The following is a 19,292-nucleotide window of genomic DNA, read 5'->3' on the forward strand; positions in this document are numbered from 1 at the left end:
ATCTTTCTTGGAATTTGTTGGTTTCATCTAATTTGTTGTTCATTGTATTTCCTTAGAAATTTTTTGTTTTTGTAAGATTGGTAATAATGTTTTTTTCTTTCATTCCTGATTTTAGTACTTTGAATCCCTTTTTTTTCCTTGGTCAGTCTAGCTAATGATTTATTAATTTTGTTGATTTCTTAAAGAACTAACTTTTGGCTAGGCATAGTGGCTCGCACCTGTAACCCCAGCACTTTGGGAGGCCGAGGCAGGTGGATTGCTTGAGCTCAGGAGTAGCCTGAGAACCCCTTCCGAGTAGAACATATCAGTTCGATATTCCCACTTTGTGGGGATAATCCTGTTTTGTCATCCAGCTGAAAAGACAGTAGCATTCATTTCAGAGTGGTCCTTTTACTGGGCCTTGTAGCTGGAGGCAGAGAGAGTGACAGTTACTGGGCTGTAGACCACATATCTATTTGTGCCAATTTGCTTAAAAAAGGACATTTGTTAGCAGGTTTCAGAACACTGGTAAGATAACACTCAGTAGGAAGATTGCTGGCATTATGTCAGCTACCTTTCTTTCATTACCAGAAGCTACTAGGATTCATCAGAAATAGCCTAATATTTGGTGAATGGCATTGGCTTAGACAGATTTGCTTCAGACCAGGAGGTAGCTGAAGATCACTGGCAGCTGGGACTTTCCTCCTTATCTCTCTGCTTCTCTTGCTGTGTAGGCTTGCTTTCTTCGTATAGAAGGCACAGGACCAGTGGCCTCTGTACCTCACAGCTTCAAGAGCAGATAGGAAGGAGCTCTTCCCTTTGCCCTGGTTGAAAAACTTCCTGGGAGATGACTCTGTCCTGCCCTGTGGGGTAGTGGGTCCTGTGATTGGTCAGCTTCGTTTGTCAGAAAAGGCTGTGTCTGGTGGAAGCAGTCACACCAGCTTCCCTATAGCCCCACATTAAAGCTGAGTGGAGAGAGGGAGGGAGAGGGCCCTGTGCTATTGTGAAAGAGGATAGTTTGATGCTATTACAGCTCAGATAAGGTCTGGGAGAATGATTTGCCGGACAGGCATTTCCAACTGTGCAACTCAGCCACATTTTACATATGTAACACTGGGTAACTTACTTGATAACCCTAGTGTCACTTTCATTTATAATATAGGAATAATTCTTACCATGCAAAGGCTTGTAAGGTTTACTATATATAAAGTGCCTGTTACATAAGGGGCAGCAATGAGTGAGAATCTGCTGCTTCTGCTATTGTTACTATTAATGTTGCTATTATCCCTTTCTCCAAGTCCTCATATTTAACAGTGTTATTTTTCTAAAATACACCTTTAAGAATGCTATTGCCCTCTTTGTAAACCTTTAGTAGCTCCCCATTAACTATTGAATAAAGTTAAATTTCCTTAACTACTCCATGTTTTTTTTCAGACCCTTTGGGATCTGGTCCCTGTAATCTTCTTTTCAGCCTCATTTTAAAAAATGTTTAATTTTAATTTTTTTGAAACAGTCACACTCTGTTTCCCAGGATGGAGTGCAGCGGCGCCATCTCGGCTCACTGCAACCTCCGCCTCCCAGGCTCAAGGGATTCTCCTACTTCAGCCTCCCAAGTAGCTGGGATTACAGGTGTGCACCACCATGCCCAGCTAATTTTTGTATTTTTAGTAGAGATAGGGTTTCACCATGTTAGCCAGGCTGGCCTTGAACTCCTGGCCTCACTCAAGTGATCTGCCCACCTCAGTCTCCCAAAGTGTTGGGATTACAAGCGTGAGCCACTGTTCCTGGCCTTCAGTCTTATCTGTAAGTTCCTGTCTGCACCTTGTTCTCTTGTCTATACATCTACTCTCCTGTGAATAGGAAAGTAAAGTTTTCTACATCTGTGCCTTCGCTGATGCTGTTCCCTTGTCTTGGAATGGCCTTTCCCCCACTACCTTCCTTTTTTTTTTTTTATCAGATTTCTTTTTTCTTTCTTTCTTTCTTTTTTAAAGCCCCAGGTTGAAACTTGAAACCTGATCATTTCAGTTTTGCTTCCTTCCCTGATCTTTTTCCTTGACAGGGAGGAGCCTTCTGGAGTCCACAGCACTTATTTTTGCTCTATTACAATTGTTTACATGTTAGTCCTTTTTTTTTACATTTTGCAAGAATCTAAGCCAGTTGTTTTGTAGAATGTCACACATTCTGGATTTGCGTGATTATTTCCTGGTTGTATTTGTTTTAATTATTTTCAGTTATCTCTCTTAGTTTTTTCTTTTTTGTTGTTGTTGAAAAAAGGGTTTTGCTCTGTCACCCAGGCTAGAGTGCAGTGGTGTGGTCATGGCTCACTGCAGCCTTGACCTCCTTGGCTCAAGCAGTCCTCCCACCTCTCAGCCTCCTGAGAGCTGGGACTATAGGTTTGTACCACCACACATAGCTAATATTTTGTATTTTTTGTAGAGATAGAGTTTCGCCATGTTGCCTAGGCCGATCTTGAACTCCTGGGCCCAAGCCACCCTCTTGCCTCGGACTCCCAAAGTGCTGGGTTAGGAAATTAGGAAACGACTAGGATTATAATTGGCCCTCTTAATGTTTTTTAATTTGTAACCCTAATAGTTGTATTACCACTGGGACCTGTATTGCCTTTTTTCTATTTACTGTAATTTTATTTTAAAAATTGTGTTATAGTAGAAGCGGATCAAGGATGAATATATTCTTACCTTGTTTGGGTTAATTTTGCATTCTAACCTCATCAGGGATTTTCAAATCTAATTATTATTTTTGTGTATTTCCTTTACACTTTTGAAGGGAAGATAAGTATAGGGTACAGTAAAAGGGCTACTAAATGCTTAAGGAATGTTTTCATCAACTGTTTTCTTTCACTGTGTTATTAGTAAAGAACTCTTTTCAACTCTGCTTGGTATTGAGAAATTTTTTTCCTAAAATATATGAGTCCTGATATTTATAGGTAGAACACAAAGAATACTCTCTTTAGTATCTCAGTAATCACTTCTGAACATGAATTCTTATGGCTCAAGACTTTGGATGTAGGGCATCTATGGTTTCAAGTGGGATAATCATCTTTAAAACATAATCATTCAATATTGGCTTGTTTTGCTGCTTTGTCACACAGGTGGAGTACAGGAAAATACCAGTTGTTCAAGTATTAAGTATTTGTTCAACTTCCATTATTTGAGATGTTACTTTGTTGTATTGCACATGACTAATTTACTCTTAGGAATATTTACTGAATGTAAACATAGCGCTTTTGCATAACATAGGCTTTGCTTGGCTCAGTTTAGTAAGGGACACAGAAAGGCTAAGTTACATTCATCAGTAAATGTTTTTTGAGCACCTGATGTGTACCAGATACTGTTCTGAGGCATAAGTCAGATACAATTCCTACCCCCTAAGGAATGTGTAGTCTTGTGGGTGAAGTAAACCAGCGATTGTAACACAGGGTGATGCATGCCACAACAGGGGAACACACAGAAGACTCTGGGAGCCCAGGGTGGAAATCTAAATCAGACAGAGCTAAGGTGCTTGGAATGACAACGAGGCAGAACATTTGGGTCAAGAAAATTCCAAACTGAGGGACATTGGATGAGAAGTCACAGAAGCAAAAAATGTTACCCATTTGGGAAATTGCAGAGGTAAAGCTAAAGCAATACTTCTTGAGGTATGGTCTTCTGTTTGCCTTTGTCAGAATTATCTAGGGGCAGTCGGGTGCGGTGACTCACGTCTGTAATCACAGCACTTTGGGAGGCCGAGGTGGGTGGATCACCTGAGGTCAGGAGTTCGAGACCAGCCTGGCCAACATGGTGAAACCCCGTCTCTATCAAAAACACAAAAATTGGCCGAGCGTGGTGGCAGGTGCCTGTAATCCCAGCTACTCTGGAGGCTGAGGCAGGAGAATCGCTTGAACCCAGGAGGCAGAGGTTGCAGTGAGCCAAGATTGAGACATTGCACTCCAGCCTGGGCAACAAAGCGAGACTCCATCTCAACAAAACAACAAAAAATAATTATCTGGGAGTGATTCTTAAACCTCCAGGTGATTCTTAGCCTTCTAGGTGGTTCTCTGACTCCCTAAAGTATGAGAAACATTCGTACTTAAGGGAATGAAGAAGGAATGAAAATAATGATGTAATACATGTTACATTAAAGGTATGTGTAAAGTTCTATGATTAGGTTAATTTATATAGACTGTATGACATTTTCATTTAAAATCTGTTTATTTTCCTATCCATAAGTAATTTCTTTTTGGAAGGGGAATTGGCAGAAGGGATGGGTATTACTGTAAATCTTGTCCTTTTATGCCCAGATGATTCTAAAAACAATTTACCAGTCTGTTAATGTTTTATTCATTGAATGCTTTGTTTTTCTTTTAGTCCAAGGACAAAATGATGAGAGGCTCTCGCAGAGGATGTGTTAGACTCAGAGTGAGTATTTATTCATTTTTATGCAAATCAATTTTGACAGAAAGAAGAAAATTGTATTCTGATAGAATTATGGAAGTCTAAATTTAGTTTAGCTTCGTTACATAATTGTTGGGGCAGGTATCTAAGTCTCAGAGAGAAAATGTGATTTCTCCAAGTAACTGTTAGTATCAGAACCAGGACTAGTACTCAGTTATTTTGGCCCATGATTCAATGTTGTATTTATGACTTAATGCATGTTCTGATTTTCTTAAACCTCTACTTTACAGACAAGAGACAAGGGCTGGAAATTAAATGAGTTATAGTGTTGGTGGTATATCAACAGTAGAAAAAATGGAAAAATCCCAACTGTTAGCTGCTGCTGCTTTGTTTTTCCTGTTCAGCACTATTTAGTCATGGTATATATAGCAGTGCTGTCCAGTAGAAATACAGTGTTAGCCACATCTATAATTTAAGATTTTCTAGTAAGCCACATTTCAAAAGTAAAAAGAAACAGGCAAAATTAATATTTTGTCTGGGTCAGTATATCTGAAATATTGTTATTTTAACATGTAATTAATAAAAAAAATTAAAATATTTTACAATCTTTTTTTCCATACTAACTATTCAAAATCCAGTGTGTTTTTTATACAAAGGGTACATCTCAATTAGGACTAGCTGTACTTCAGAGAAGGGGATCAATAGCCACATGTGGCTAGTTGCTGCCTTATGGTGCAGACCTATAGCTTCATGCTGCTTTCAGTTTCCACCATTGTTCAAATAGGTAAAGGCAAGAAAGAATGCATGGCTAGGGATACAGTTTCTAGTATCCCATTGTATATGAAGAAAAGTGGCCTCTATCATAACTAGGTTAATCAGCTTCTAGGAACCTTTTCTTCAGGACCCTGTTGACTTCTTTCTTCCACCTTTTTTTTCTGCATCCTTACTTTTGAAGATGTGAATATATTTGCTAAACATATTATTGCCCTTATTAACAGTCCTTGATAGAATTGGGAAATACTGCTAAGAAAGACACCAAATTATAATAGAAAAATCCTGGCACTGAGATAGGAGTAGGTATGGGAGATTTGCAGGATGGAAATGAGACAGGCCTGTTTCAAGCAGATGGTATATATGTGATAGCACAAAGATTTTTAAAAATTCAACTTCTAGTTTGTTTTTTTTTCTTACAATTTTCCTTTGGTTTCTCTTTTGTCTGTTTGGTGTAATTACTTTTCTAAGCACTTGCTGTTGACCTCAGTCACCAGTCAGTCTGGTATTAACTGCTCTTTTGGCTTGAGATAAGTTCAGTAGTGAGACTTTGGCAGAACTATCTTGAGAGAGCACTGCATTTGAATTCCATCTGGATTTAGGCCACTGTCTCATTGTTACAGTTAATCCACTGGTTTTGTCTGTCTTTATTTTTTTGTTTTTGCTTTTAAATGTAGCTTAATTAATTATTAACCCTTCTAACTACCAGCTTAAGAAATAGAATTTTGCCAGCTGCACCTGAAGCCTCTCCACGTGCCCCAATTAAATAAATTACATCCCTTATATGTCTCCTAATCACTTCTTACATTTGGTTATAACTTTTTTACCCAAATGTGCATCCCTAAGTCCTATAGTTTTCTTATCTATTTGTTTAACTTGATGTGTTTTGTTTACAATTTGTCTGTTGAAGAATCCGGACCGGCTGGGTGCTGTAGCTAACGCCTTTAATCCCAACACTGGGAGGCCGAGTGAGGCAGAGGATCATATGAGCCCAGTAGTTCGAGACCAGCCTGGGAAACATAGTGAGAGCCCCATCTCTACAAAAAATTTAAAAAATTAGCTGGATGTGGTGACACATGCCTATATAGTCCCAGCTACTTGAGAGACTGAGGCAGGAGGATCACTTGAGCCCAGGAAGTCAAGGCTGTAGTGAGCCATAATTGTGCCACTGCCTTCCAGCCTGGGTGACAGAGTGAGACCCTGAGACCCTGTCTGGAAAAAAAAAAAAAGAAAAAAGAAAAAGAAAAAAAAAAAAGGAATCCAGACCCTTTGACCTATAAGAATTTTCCATAATATAGATTTTACCGATTGCACGGTGGTGCAGTTCACTACATTCCTCTGTCCATTGTTTTTGCTGCAAATTGGCAGCTGGATCCAGAGACTGGATCAGACTTAGGTTTGATCCCTTTGGCAAGACTGTAGGTGGTGGTGTGTTCTTTAGCAGGAAGAACATAGTGTCTAGTTTTTGCCCTTTGTTGATATTAGCAGCTATTGATGTTCAATACCTCCAGTTAATCTCATTGAGGGTTGCAAAATGATGACAGTCTATCATTTTGTTCTAATTTTTATCAGAAATAATTTTATAAGGAGACATTTCATCTATTATTTGGTTATCCAGTGGTGCACTTAAAATAGGCAAGATGACTGCTTGATTATTTCCTATTATTTACCAAATTTTAAAGGTAATGAATTGGCTTCAAAAACAACCACTTATATATGTGTTTATATATATATTTCCAAAAGAATTGGAAGCAGGGACTGAAACAGATGCTTATATGTCCATGTTCATAGGATATATAACATGGATATATAGCATTATTTGCAATATTCACAGTAGCCAAGAGGTGGAAAGGATCCAAGTGGCCATCCACTGATGAATGGATAAAAAATGTGGTATATAAATACAGTCTATTATTATTATTATTAAATCTTATAAAGGAAGGAGATTCTGACACATGCTGCAACATAGATGAACCTTGAGGACACGAGACTAAGTGAAATAAGCCAGTTACAAAAAGACAAAAAGAGTATGATTTCACTTATGTGGGATACCTAGAGTAGCCAAAATCAGAGACAGAAAGTAGAATGGTGGTTTCCAGGGATTGGGAGTAGGGGAGATGGGGTCTTAGTGTTTAATGAGTATGGAGTTTTCAGTTTGGAAAGATGAAAAAGCTCTGGAGATGGGTATTGATGATGGTGATCATCACATCATGAACAATGTGAACGTCCTTTATGCCACTGAACTGTACACTTAAAAATGGTTAAAATAATAAATTTCATGTTAGTATGTTTTACCATACACACAAAAACACCCATTTATTTCACAGTTTTATAGGTCAGACATCTCAGTTGGGTTTTTTGCTTAAGGTCTCGTATGACTGAAATCAAGGAGTTGGCTGGACTGGGCCCTTATCTGGAGGCTCTGAAGAAGAGTCCTCTTCCAGGCTCATTCAGGGCATTTGCAGAATTCAATTCCTTGTGGTTGTAGAACTGAGCCCCTGTTTGTTTTTTGTTTTTTGTTGTTGTTGGCTGTCAGTTGTGTTCTGCTTTCAGCTTCTAGAGGCTGCACGTATTCTTGGTCACGTGGCCTAGACCCCTCCATCTTCATGTCAGCGATGTGCATTGAATCTTTCTGGTGCTCTGAATCTTTCTGACTTCCCATTCAGCTATCAGCTGCAGAAAATGCTCTGCTTTTAAAAGACCTCATGTGATGACATCAGATTAGGTCCACCAAATAATCTCCCTTTTGCCATGTAATGTAACATAATTACTCCTGTGATACCATCATATTCACAGTTTTCATCCATACCCAAAGGGGAGGAGATTATCCAGGGGCAAGGGTCTGTGAGAGTCATTCTTAAAATTCTGCCTACTACACAGCATGACAGAGAAGAACCAAATATACCTGTGTTTGAATCCCATTTTTACCCATTCCTTTGTTGACTGGAAAAGGGAAGCTATCATAAGCTTCTGAGCTTTAGTTTCCTCTTCTTTAAGGTGGAGATAATACTCTTCTTGCAGAATTTTGTGAGGATTAGGTCCTGGCACATAGATGGAACTTATTAATTAGAAGCATGTATGTGTGTGTTTGTCCCTCTGTGTGCACACACGTGCATTTTACTAGGCTTTGTAGTATTTTCCAAAAATTAGACTGCCGAGGCTTCTTGTCAAGAAATATCTGGAGGGTTTGTTTACAATACAGTTACCAAGTCCACCTTCTAGATAGGCTGCTTTAGTGTAGTGTTCTGGAACCTTTATTTTTAAACAGATTATCCAGGTAATTATGTTGTGTAACCAAGAGGGACCACTGGTGTAGAAACAATCAGAGAGACCTGGGGCTTAATTTTACTCAGCTCTTCCCTTACTGACTCTGACACTGGGCAAATTTCTTAACTTTTATGAGGATACCATGATATAACTGGTAGGGTTGTTGTGAGGCTTAGCAATTATGTATGTATAGGAATAGTAACTGCTATGGATGACAGTGATGATGACGGTGATGAGTATGGTGGTGATAGATACTGCATCTAGATTCCAAATGAGCTTAATGAGCTATCATTGACTGCACTACTGATCTTGCCCTTGCCGCATTCATCCCATCCTATATTTGAATCACAGTGTTTCTTCCTGTTCCCTCACTGTGCTTCTTCATTCCTCATTGCTTCTGACTTTTTTTTTTCTTGTATCATGGAAGTTCTGCACCCCCTATCTGATGAGCTCATTGCTTAAAGAGACTTTTCAAATGTTACCTCATCTGTGAAGCCTTTCTGATCCACATACTTCTAACAGGTTTAATTCTCCCCTGTCCTCTACATTTCTTTTCCTTCTTCCCCCAGTCCTGCTTCTCCTCCCCCTCCTTGCTCTCCCCCCAACTTTTGACAGGATCTTGCTCTTTCACCCAGGCTGGAGTGCAGTGGTGTGATTATAGCTCATTACATCCCCAAATTCCTGGCCTCAAGCAATCCTCCTGCCTCAACCTCCTGACTAGCTAGGACTACAGGTGTGCACCACCACACCTGGCTAATTAAATTTTTTTTTTTTTTTTTTTTTTTTTTTTAGAGACGAGGTCTCACTGTGTTGACCAGGCAGTCTTGCTAACTCAGTCTCCTAACTCCCGACCTCAGGCAGTCCTCCTAACCCAGTCTCCCAAAGCATTGGAATTATAGGCACCAGCGACCATGCCTGGCCTATTTTTTTACATTTGTAATTTAGAGGCATGAAATTGCTTGTTACATTGTATTACATGTTAATTTTTCTGTTTTCTCCACTTGGATAATAAGTTCCTATTCAGTGTCACAATTGCCTGGCACATAATAAATACTTACTCAAAAATGCTTATTGTTAGTTTTATGTATTTATAAAAATAATCAGTAAATGTTGGGAAATTTGCCTTTACTATGGTTTGCATACGAAAGAACTGTGGGAGTTGTTTATCTTAAACATAATGTGAGCCAGTGGTATGATGTATTTTCTAAAAAAACAAAGCAAAACACCCATGTGAACATAGGGTATGTAAAAGGAGAATGGAGAAAGGGACCATAGAGGAAACCCAGATCAGGTGCTGTGCTAGATGATTTTCATACACATTCCTATCATAACCCTGTCAGGTAAATGCTCATATTTCATTTTGCAGATGAGGAGACTGAGACGCAAACTACTCTTAGTAACTTATCAAGGTCACATAGAAATGGTGAATCTGAGATTGGACTTGGGTCTTATTTCAAAGCCCTGTTCAATTCTTAATGTTACTAGGCTCCCATTCCTCTGGACTAGAAGAGTGAATTCAGATACCATAAGTTATTATAAGGTAGTGTAAAACCAGTGGAGGAAAGCAGAAAAGTGAAAAACCTTCTTTGTGTTGGTTATGAAGTGTGTGCCACTAGATGGTGCCCTTTCCTTGATGAAGAAGTAAAATGTTGATTGAGTCCTGTGGTCTGATCCCTTCCCATACTAGTCAAAAACAAAACATTGACATTTTCAGATAATATCTGGAAAATGGAGACATGACAACATTAAAGAGGCAGTGTGGCCCGGGCTTGGTGGCTCATGCCTGTAATCCCAGCACTTTGGGATGCTGATTCAGGAGGATCACTTGAGTCCAGGAGTTTGAGACCAGCCCAGGCAACATAATGAGACCTCTTCTCTACAAAAAAAAAAAAAAAAAAGAACAAAATTAGCTGGGTGTGGTGGCTTTCACCTCTATCCCAGCTACTTGGGAGGCTGAGGTGGGAGGATCACTTGAGTGCAGGAGGTTGAGGCTGCAGTGAGCTGAGATCATACTAGGGCACTCCAGCCTGGGTAACAGAGCAAGACCCTGTCTCAAAGAAAAAAAAAAAGTAGGGTGTAGTGGCAAAAACAAATACAGGGCATGTATGTAATGAAATTCAGACTTGGATTCTGCCACATTCTGGCTTTGTGACTTGAGGCAACTTTTCAGCTCTGAGCCCTATTTCCCATATCTCTGGAATAGACATCATGCCATTTACTCATAGTATTGTGAGTACTAAATTAGTTAATACATTTTGAAAAGTACTCAAACACAGTTTTGGTGCTTAATAGGATCTAAATGAATGGTAGTTTTTTTTTTTTTGTAATTCATGGTTTCTATTAATACAGATGAATCTCAGATTCTGAAGAATTCTAAAGGGCCTTAGGAATCACCAAAGAAAAATGAATTATATTAAACAAAGTTTTAATGGTAAATTTATTATACATCTTTGAAAGCTATTAATCCACATATGATTTAGAGTAACCCTCTTTTACTCCATCCAGTGAAACTAAGTATTCCATTTACCTGTTGTGCTAGGTATCAGAATTGAATGTGATTTCCTGAGGGATGCATTATCTATTCTCTTTTCTTTTAGTCTATCACAAGAGAGGTCGGTGGTACACCATCACAGAATATTAATATTTTCAGTAATGACTTCTGTTAGTGCCCTATTTCATTGATACCATCACTTTTTTTTTCACAATGCAATAAGGTGTTATTTTTAGGTTAATGTATAACCTTAAGAATGTCTTCCTTTTTCCCTTGGATCTGTATCCTGTAAGAACTTTTATCAATTGTCTTGTTATTTCACAGTGAAAAGTCACTGTATTCATTCTGGCTTTTCTTATTAATTCAGTAGCCTTTTTGTAAGCTCTTTCTCTTCTCTATGAATTTAATATTGAAAATATCCTCCCTTGGGCAAGATCTATTTAATCTCTGTGATTGGTACATAGATGTCATTAGTGCTATATTTTATGAATGTTTATACTTTTCATAATTACAAATTAAAAATTAAATGAAAAAGAAAGTGATGGAAGAATATATTCCAGGCAAGGGCTAACCATAAGAAAGCTGGGAAACAGAATTAATATCAGACATAGAATACTAAGAAAATAAATTAAATTGTTATGGAAAAAGAGAATACCAAAGACGCAGTATCACATAGATAACATTCTTTGACAACAATGAAATAAATTAGAAATCCCTTGATGAAACAGTAGCCACCCACCTCAGACACATACTTCTGAATAATTCATTGGTGAAAGTAGAAATGATAATAGAAATTGTGAAATATTTAAATCTGAACGATAATGAGAAAACCACATGTTAAAACTGCATCTATGGAAGTCTATGATTTATAATCTTAAATGAATATATTACAAGACAGATTGAGAGTTAATGATCTAAACATTAAAATTTTAAAATTAGGAAAAGAAAAGTAATAGCAAAGGAAATAGAAAGAAGAAAATAACAAAAAGAATACACTAATGAAATAGGAAATAAACAGTAGAGAGCATAAACAAACTGAACTGTGAAAAAAGTAATAAAATAAACCCTGGTTAGATTGGGAGGAAAAAAACAAAGGCACAAATAAATAATATTAAGAATGAAAAAAAGAAAAGTACATAATAGTAGAGATGAAAAATTGGCAGGAAGCTACTACAAATACATTTTGCCAATAAATTTGAAAGCTTATATGAAAATGGATAATTTCTCAAAAAAGCATAAATCGACAAAATTAGGCTGTCAAAGAACTTGACAAGATGATTCTAAAAGTCATTTAAAATTTGGGAGAGGGGAGAGATATTTTTAAAGAATAAGGAGTTGGTGGACTTGCCACTCCAGATACTAAGTTTTTAACTGAAACTGTGGTAATTAAAATGGTATGGTGGTGTTATAAGAGAAAGAAATAGATTAGCGGAATGGAAGAGAAAGCTGAAAAACAGAACCATTTGGATTTGGGTCTTGGAAAAAGCTGGAAATTTGGTATATGATAGAGCGTTACAAATCAGACATTATCACTTAGTAAATGAAGCTGGATCAATGGGGTGTCCATATGAAAAAAAGAATATTACTCTACCCCATGTGATACACAAAAACAAATTTCAGATGTATAAGAGGTATAAAATGAAATTTTAAACTTAGGATAAAAGCATAGGTGATATCTTTATGATATCAAGATAGAGCAGAAAGCATAAACTACAATGGCAAATATTTGTGGGTTTGACAACATTCGAAATTTAAAACCTTTGAACAAAAAAAGATACCACAGTCAAAGGGAAAATACAACTCATGGACAGAAGAGAAAATACTTAAAATACATCAGTTGGCAAAGGATTAATATCCTGTGTATATATAAATAACTCCTGCATATTAATAAAGAAGACAAAAAGAAAATACCCCCAAATGCATACAAATCAGTAAAAAAGACGAATACTCAAAATGTAGAAAAGTTACATACTTTCAATTCATATAAGGGGGAAAAGAAGGTAAAATGTTGAATGCAAAAGCAAAGCAAGTTGTTTACCACTCTGTTACTGGCATCTGGGCCAGTGCCTAGAAATTCAATAAATACTTGTTGAATCAATGAATGAATGATGCTAAAGTAGGTCCTCCATGCAGCGTCTTCTTTAGTGAGCAGGTTGAACCGCAAGCCATTCTGCTCTCTTCTATATTATTGATTCTGTCACTCCTCTCTAGACTGTATGTTCCTCCAGGGCATAGATATGTTTTGTATCCCCTGGCTGTTACTGTTCTTGGCCCAGAATAGGTATTTAATAAGTTTGTTGAAGTAATTAGTGAATATTGTTTACTGTCACCATGTCCTGTTAAGAACAGGCTTTGGATCAGGGTTTGCAAGACCTAGTATTCTTCTCCCTTTTAGTTGTTGGACTTTTGACAAACTTAAAAAAACTTTTTTTTTAAACCTGAGTCTCAGTTTCTTAATCTCTAAAGAAGAGTAGTGACCTGTTCTGCCTAAATCTCAGGGACCACATTTAAATGCACTATGTGAATGTAAATAGACTTCCAATGTCATTTAAGCAGTGATGAAAAGTATGTGGTTGTAGAGTTATAATGGGAGTAGCTATGCTGTGTATTCTTAGCACTGTCTACATTCCTTTTAGGAGCCTGTGAGCAATCTATGTCTCAGAGGAGTCATCATTCTTTTTTATTATCTTTGGAACCAGTTCAACAGCCTACTTTTCTTTTTGCAAAGGGAGATTGGCCCCAAAATAGCCAGAATTCTGTTTCTTTCTCTTTTTTTACCCCAAGCCGTGAGAGCAAAACTATCTTTCTGTCTTTGGCATCAGAATGATGATTCATGTCTGAAGTATGTCTGTGTGTATAGAAAAAAAAGGAAAAGAGAGAAAGTCAGGAAATTCATCCAGTGGGACAAGACTGTGTAGCTCTAGTTTCTTTTTGGTGCCTTGATAGTGTGACCCTGGAGCAACAGGCACCTTGGTGACCTCAAGTACTGATAGAACTTTAAGAAGTTGACCATCTGAAACCTTCAGAAAAAAATCATGAGCAGTCACTGAAAGATGTATATGTTTATTATGTTGGCACAATGGGGATCATAAAAGTGGAGTTGAAAGAAAAACATTGATATTTTTGTGGGTAAGTATAATAAGTAACTTTTCTTAACAACAGAACACCATTTCATATATAGATTATCAAAGGGAGTTTTGCTTTACCAGATATAATCAAAAAAGTACTCTAAACTCAGATAAAGGGAGAGGAAGGATGTCTCAGGCAGAGGGAACATGTGCAAAAAATGGTGGTAGGAGAGAACTTGGGGCAATTGGTAAACCTTAAGCTATTTAAGTGTAGAATAGAGAGGCAGGCATGGAGCAAATCACTAAGGGCCTTGTAGGCTAGGCTGTGGCGGAGAGTGACCACATCCCTTAAACCAGAAGTGCTTGAGAATGAAAGGGGGATCTATTCATTATTGAGTCAGGACAACAGGAATAATCCAGGATTGTTCCTGGCAAACCAGGTCGTATGGTCACCTTGTGTGAAGGTGAAGAAGAACCATTGATGTGGTAACATATCCTCCAAGGAACGGAAGGTTAAAATAAATTACAAACTAGAGGATTGGACAGCTGAATAATCTTGACTAAAAGGGAATGAGAGAGGCTGGCCAATTGCTTGGTGAGGACATGGAATTGAAAAGGGCTGTTGTCAAAGAGTGTGAAGACTTGAGTCTTGAGTATGTGTAAATACAGTTGGGAAAAAGAGAGAGAGAGAGAGACAGAAGAGAAATAGAGACCAAGAAGAGAGAGAGAGAGACAGAAATTGAAAATTGGCAGGGATATGGAGCATGAGTGTGGAAGGACTGGGTTTTAGATAGAAGAATGGATGCCTTTTCCATTATGATAATTGGAAAGGAAGCACGCTGGGTTTAGATGCAAGTGAGTCTTCGGGTGGGAGGGCATATCAGGAAGGTTTAGAATTTCGACCCAATGACTGCTTTTGTTGTTGGGAGTCCTAGCCAATGAATAAAGCAATAAAAGACATATAAGGTATAAGGCTTGGAGTAGAAGTACTAAGACTATTATTCACAGCAACTTAATTGAGCATATGGAAAATCCAAAATAATCTATAGATATAACTATTAGAATTGAGAATTGAATCTAGCAAGATAACCGGATACAAAGTCATTATATAAAAATCAACGAATTTTTTTTTTTTTTTTTTTTTGAGACGGAGTCTCGCTCTGTTGCCCAGGCAGAGTGCAGTGGCGCGATCTCGGCTCACTGCAAGCTCCACGTCCTGGGTTCACGCCATTCTCCTGCCTCAGCCTCCTGAGTAGCTAGGACTACAGGCGCCCACCACCACGCCTGGCTAATTTTTTGTATTTTTAGTAGAGATGGGATTTCACCGTGTTAGCCAGGATGGTCTTGATCACCTGACCTCATAATCCGCCCGCCTTGGCCTCCCAAAGTACTGGGATTACAGGCGTGAGCCACCGCACCCGGCCAATCAGTGATATTTCTATATACTAACAACTAGCAATCAGAACATGAATTTTTTAAAATGGAGAACATTTATAATAGCATCAAAAGGCATCAAATTTTTAGGAATAAATATTAACAAAAGATGAGTGAGACCTCTACTCATGAAATGATAAAGCATTACTGAAATTTAAAAAGACCTAAATAAGTGACAGTCTATTTAGACTGGCAAATCCCAGTTTATTTCCAGTCATTTGAGTCATTATGCTGGCAAGTGTGTGTGTGTGTGTGTGTGTTTGTGTGTGTAACATGTGTAGCTGACTAAAAATTTATAAAGAGTCAAGAATATCCATTCCTGATTCCTGCCTTCTCAGCTGACATACAGACCCAGTAGAAATGGTGATTTGCTTTCATCTGCCCCTTTGGGGATGGCTGGCTATGACTATGTTGATGATGTTTATTTATTAAAAAAATTTTTTTAAATTGGAGGATTTACTCCACCTGATATCCAAATGTAAAGCCTTCCAGAAGATAATGTAGGAGAATATTTTCATGGCCTTGGGACTGGGAAAGACTTCTTAAAGGAGACATAGAAAGCAGAACTATAAAATGTAAAGTCAATACACTGTCCTACATTAAAGTTAATTCGTCATCAAAAGATATCATTATGTGAGTGCAAAAGCAGGCAACAGAGTAGAAGTAGATATTTGCTTAATTTATAACCATTGAAGGGCTCATACTCATGATATAGAAAGAACTCCTACAAGTAATTAGAAAAAGATAGTCCAGTCTTGTCAATGGAGAAGAAACTTAAACTATTTCACAAAAGAGGATATTTAAATGGTCAAAAACCATGAAAAGATACTTAACCTTGTCAGTTATTAGGGAAGTGGAAGTTAAAACCATTAGGAGATGTCACTACTTACCTGCCAAGAATAACTAAGGTGAAAAACTGTTAGTGAAGTTAGTGGAACAGTTGAAACTGTCGTATACCACTGATGGGAGTATAGCCGACACAACCACTTTTGAGGACGGTTTGATGGTATCTCCTAAAACTGATATATGCATATCCTGTGACCTAGCAAATTTACTTTCCTAGATTTCTGTTTAATATAAATACATGTATAACAAAAGATATGAATAAGAATATTCATAGGAGCTTTATTCTAATAATGTAAAACTGAAAACAACATGAATGTCCATCCACAATGGAATTGATAATTGTAGATCTATACAGAGGAATGATATATATAGAAATAAAAGTGAACAAACTACTGCTTCATGCAACAATATGGATGAATCTTACAAACATGGTACATGAAAGAAGCCAGACACAAAGGAAAATAAATGGTGTGAGTCCATTTGTATAAAATTCAAAGACAGGGCCAGGCATGATGACTCCTGCCTGTAATCCCAGCACTTTGAGAGGCTGGGATGGGTGGATCACTTGAGGCCAGGAGTTTGCGACCAGCTTGGCCAACATGGTGTACAAAAAATACAAAAATTAGCCAGGCATGTGATGATGCATGCCTGTAATCCCAGTTACTCAGGAGGCTGAGGCACAAATATTATTTGAGCCTCAGAGGCAGAGGTTGCAGTCAGCTGAGATCACGCCACTGCCGTCCAACCTTGGCAAAAGAGTGAGACTCTGTCTCAAAAATAAATAAATAAATAAATAATAAATAAATAAGTTCAAAGACAGACTAATTTGTTATATTAGAACTAAGGATAGTATTTATCTTTGGAATGGAGGGTTGGGTTAATGATTAGGAAGTGTTACAAGGGGAGCTTTTCTGTTCATTGAGCTGTACACTTACGATTTGTAACATATATGTTACATTTCAATGTAGTGTTATTTTCAGATGAGATAGTATGTGTCAGATGCTTAGCATAACGCCTCACTCATGAAAATGAGTTCAGTTCAATAGCTGGCAGCATTAACTATTTACTGTGGTTTAGTGCTCTGTGATGATAAGATTCACGGCAATGTTATCCAACAGACCTTTCTGCAGTGATTAAAATGTTCTGTATTTGTGCTGTTCAGTTTCATAGTCATTAGCCACAAGTGGCTGTTGAACATTTGAAATATGACTAGTGTGACTAAGGGACTTATTTTTTTTATTTATTTAGTTTTTGAGACAGAGTTTCGCTCTTGTTTCCCAGGCTGGAGTGCAATGGGGCAGTCTTGGTTCACTGCAACCTCCAGCTCCCGAGTTCAAGTGATTCTCCTGCCTCAGCCTCCCGAGTAGCTGGGATTACAGGCATGCACCACCATGCCTGGCTAATTTTGTATTTTTAGTAGAGACGGGGTTTCTCCATGTTGGTCAGGCTGGTCTTGAACTCCCGACCTCAGGTGATCCGCCAGCCTTGGCCTCCCAAAGTGGTGGGATTACAGGCATGAGCCACCGCACCTGACCTGAGGGACTTATTTTAAATTTTTACTTAACTTTAATTAGAACTTAAATACCCAATATGTGGCTAATGGCTATTGTATTGGACAGTGTGGGTGTAGGGTTTTTGTCATAGGAAGTGAATGACTGAAGGAGAATAGCAATGTAGTTCATTTGAGTCATTCAACAAATCAAGACACTGAGAGACCAGAGCATCAGATCAATTGTGCATATATACACTGAAGAATGCTCAGGATCATGACAAGACCTGATTGGAGTAGGAGACTGTTAGCTAGGTTCGAGTCTTCAAAGAAGCCTTCAGTTAGAGAGGGGAAAGTGCAAAGGTACAGAAAGTAATGTTTTCTTCCATTTAGACTATCTAAAGTACGCAGAGAGAAATGTTTCTGCAGCAGCAACAGGTGCTCCAGTGAAATGTTTTGTATTTTTTTTTTTTTTTTAGAGTCTCGCTCTGTCACCCAGGCTGGTGTGCAGTGGTGCGATCTTGGCTCACAGCAATGTCTGCCTTGAAGTGATTCTCCTGCCTTGGCCTCCTGAGTAGCTGGGAATACAGGCATGCGCCACCATGCCCGGCTAATTTTTGTATTTTTAATAGAGACAGGGTTTCAACATGTTGACCAGGCTGGTCTCAAACCCCTGACCTCAGGTGATCCGCCCGCCTCGGCCTCCCAAAGGGCTAGGATTACAGGTGTGAGCCACCGCGCCTGGCCTCCAGAGAAGTTCTGTACAACAAAACTAGAGTAGTAATGTGGTCGTTGGAGATCTGTGAGAGAGAAGTTTGGTGCCGTGAGAGGAAGGAAGCCAGCTTGCAAGAGTGGATGGAAGGTTAAGGTACAGCCAATTTTCAAAAAGCTCCTCTCTGAAAGCAATGTGAGGGGATGTGGTAGCTAGAGGGAGATGTGGGATTTTGCTCTTGTTTAACAAATGGTGAGAAATAGAGCTTGAAGAATGACCTTAAAAAGTGAAATTGCTTCGTGTTTTTAAAAATTTAAAATATTAAAATAATTATTTTAAAATTTAAAAATTTTAAATAAGTTCCTCAGTCATACTAGTCATATTTCAAATGTTCAGTAGCCACTTGTGGCTAATGACTATTAAACTGAACAGCACAAATACAGAACATTTTAATCACTGCAGAAAGTTCTGTTGGATAACACTGCCATCGATCTTGTCATCACAGAGCACTAAACCACAGTGACTAGTTAATGCTGCCAGCTATTGCACTGAACTCATTTTCATGAGTGAGGTATGTGGAAGAAATGTGGAAGCTGAATTCATATGGGGTCTCTGTGAGGTGGGGCAGAAGGAAGCTGGGTGACGATAGTGGAAATGTTGGTTGGGCCAGATTTTGAACAGCCTTGAATGACATTATGAAGTAATGCTGACTTTATCTGTTAGTTCATAGAGAGCCAAGGAAGGTTTTAAACATGTGAGTCTCTAATAAGAGTCTGTGCTTCAGAAATATTACTCCGGCAATAGCAAGGACTGTGAACTAACTGTAAAGTGTCCAGACTGAAGG

General features: G+C 38.3%; 1 protein-coding gene across 7 annotated transcripts in view; it reads left to right on the plus strand.

Moving 5' to 3' along the window:
* OSBPL9 (oxysterol binding protein like 9) overlaps nucleotides 1-19,292 on the plus strand; it is a 168,868-nt gene that overhangs the window by 32,548 nt on the left and 117,028 nt on the right. For all 7 annotated transcript variants that reach the window (XM_004089796.3, XM_003258981.4, XM_003258983.4 and 4 more), the window contains exon 2: nucleotides 4,344-4,394. In XM_004089796.3, coding sequence (XP_004089844.1) covers nucleotides 4,344-4,394 — 51 coding nt within the window. The remainder of the gene's footprint in view (nucleotides 1-4,343; nucleotides 4,395-19,292) is intronic.

This window comes from Nomascus leucogenys, chromosome 12 (genome assembly GCF_006542625.1).
Source record: "Nomascus leucogenys isolate Asia chromosome 12, Asia_NLE_v1, whole genome shotgun sequence".
NCBI lineage: Eukaryota > Metazoa > Chordata > Mammalia > Primates > Hylobatidae > Nomascus > Nomascus leucogenys.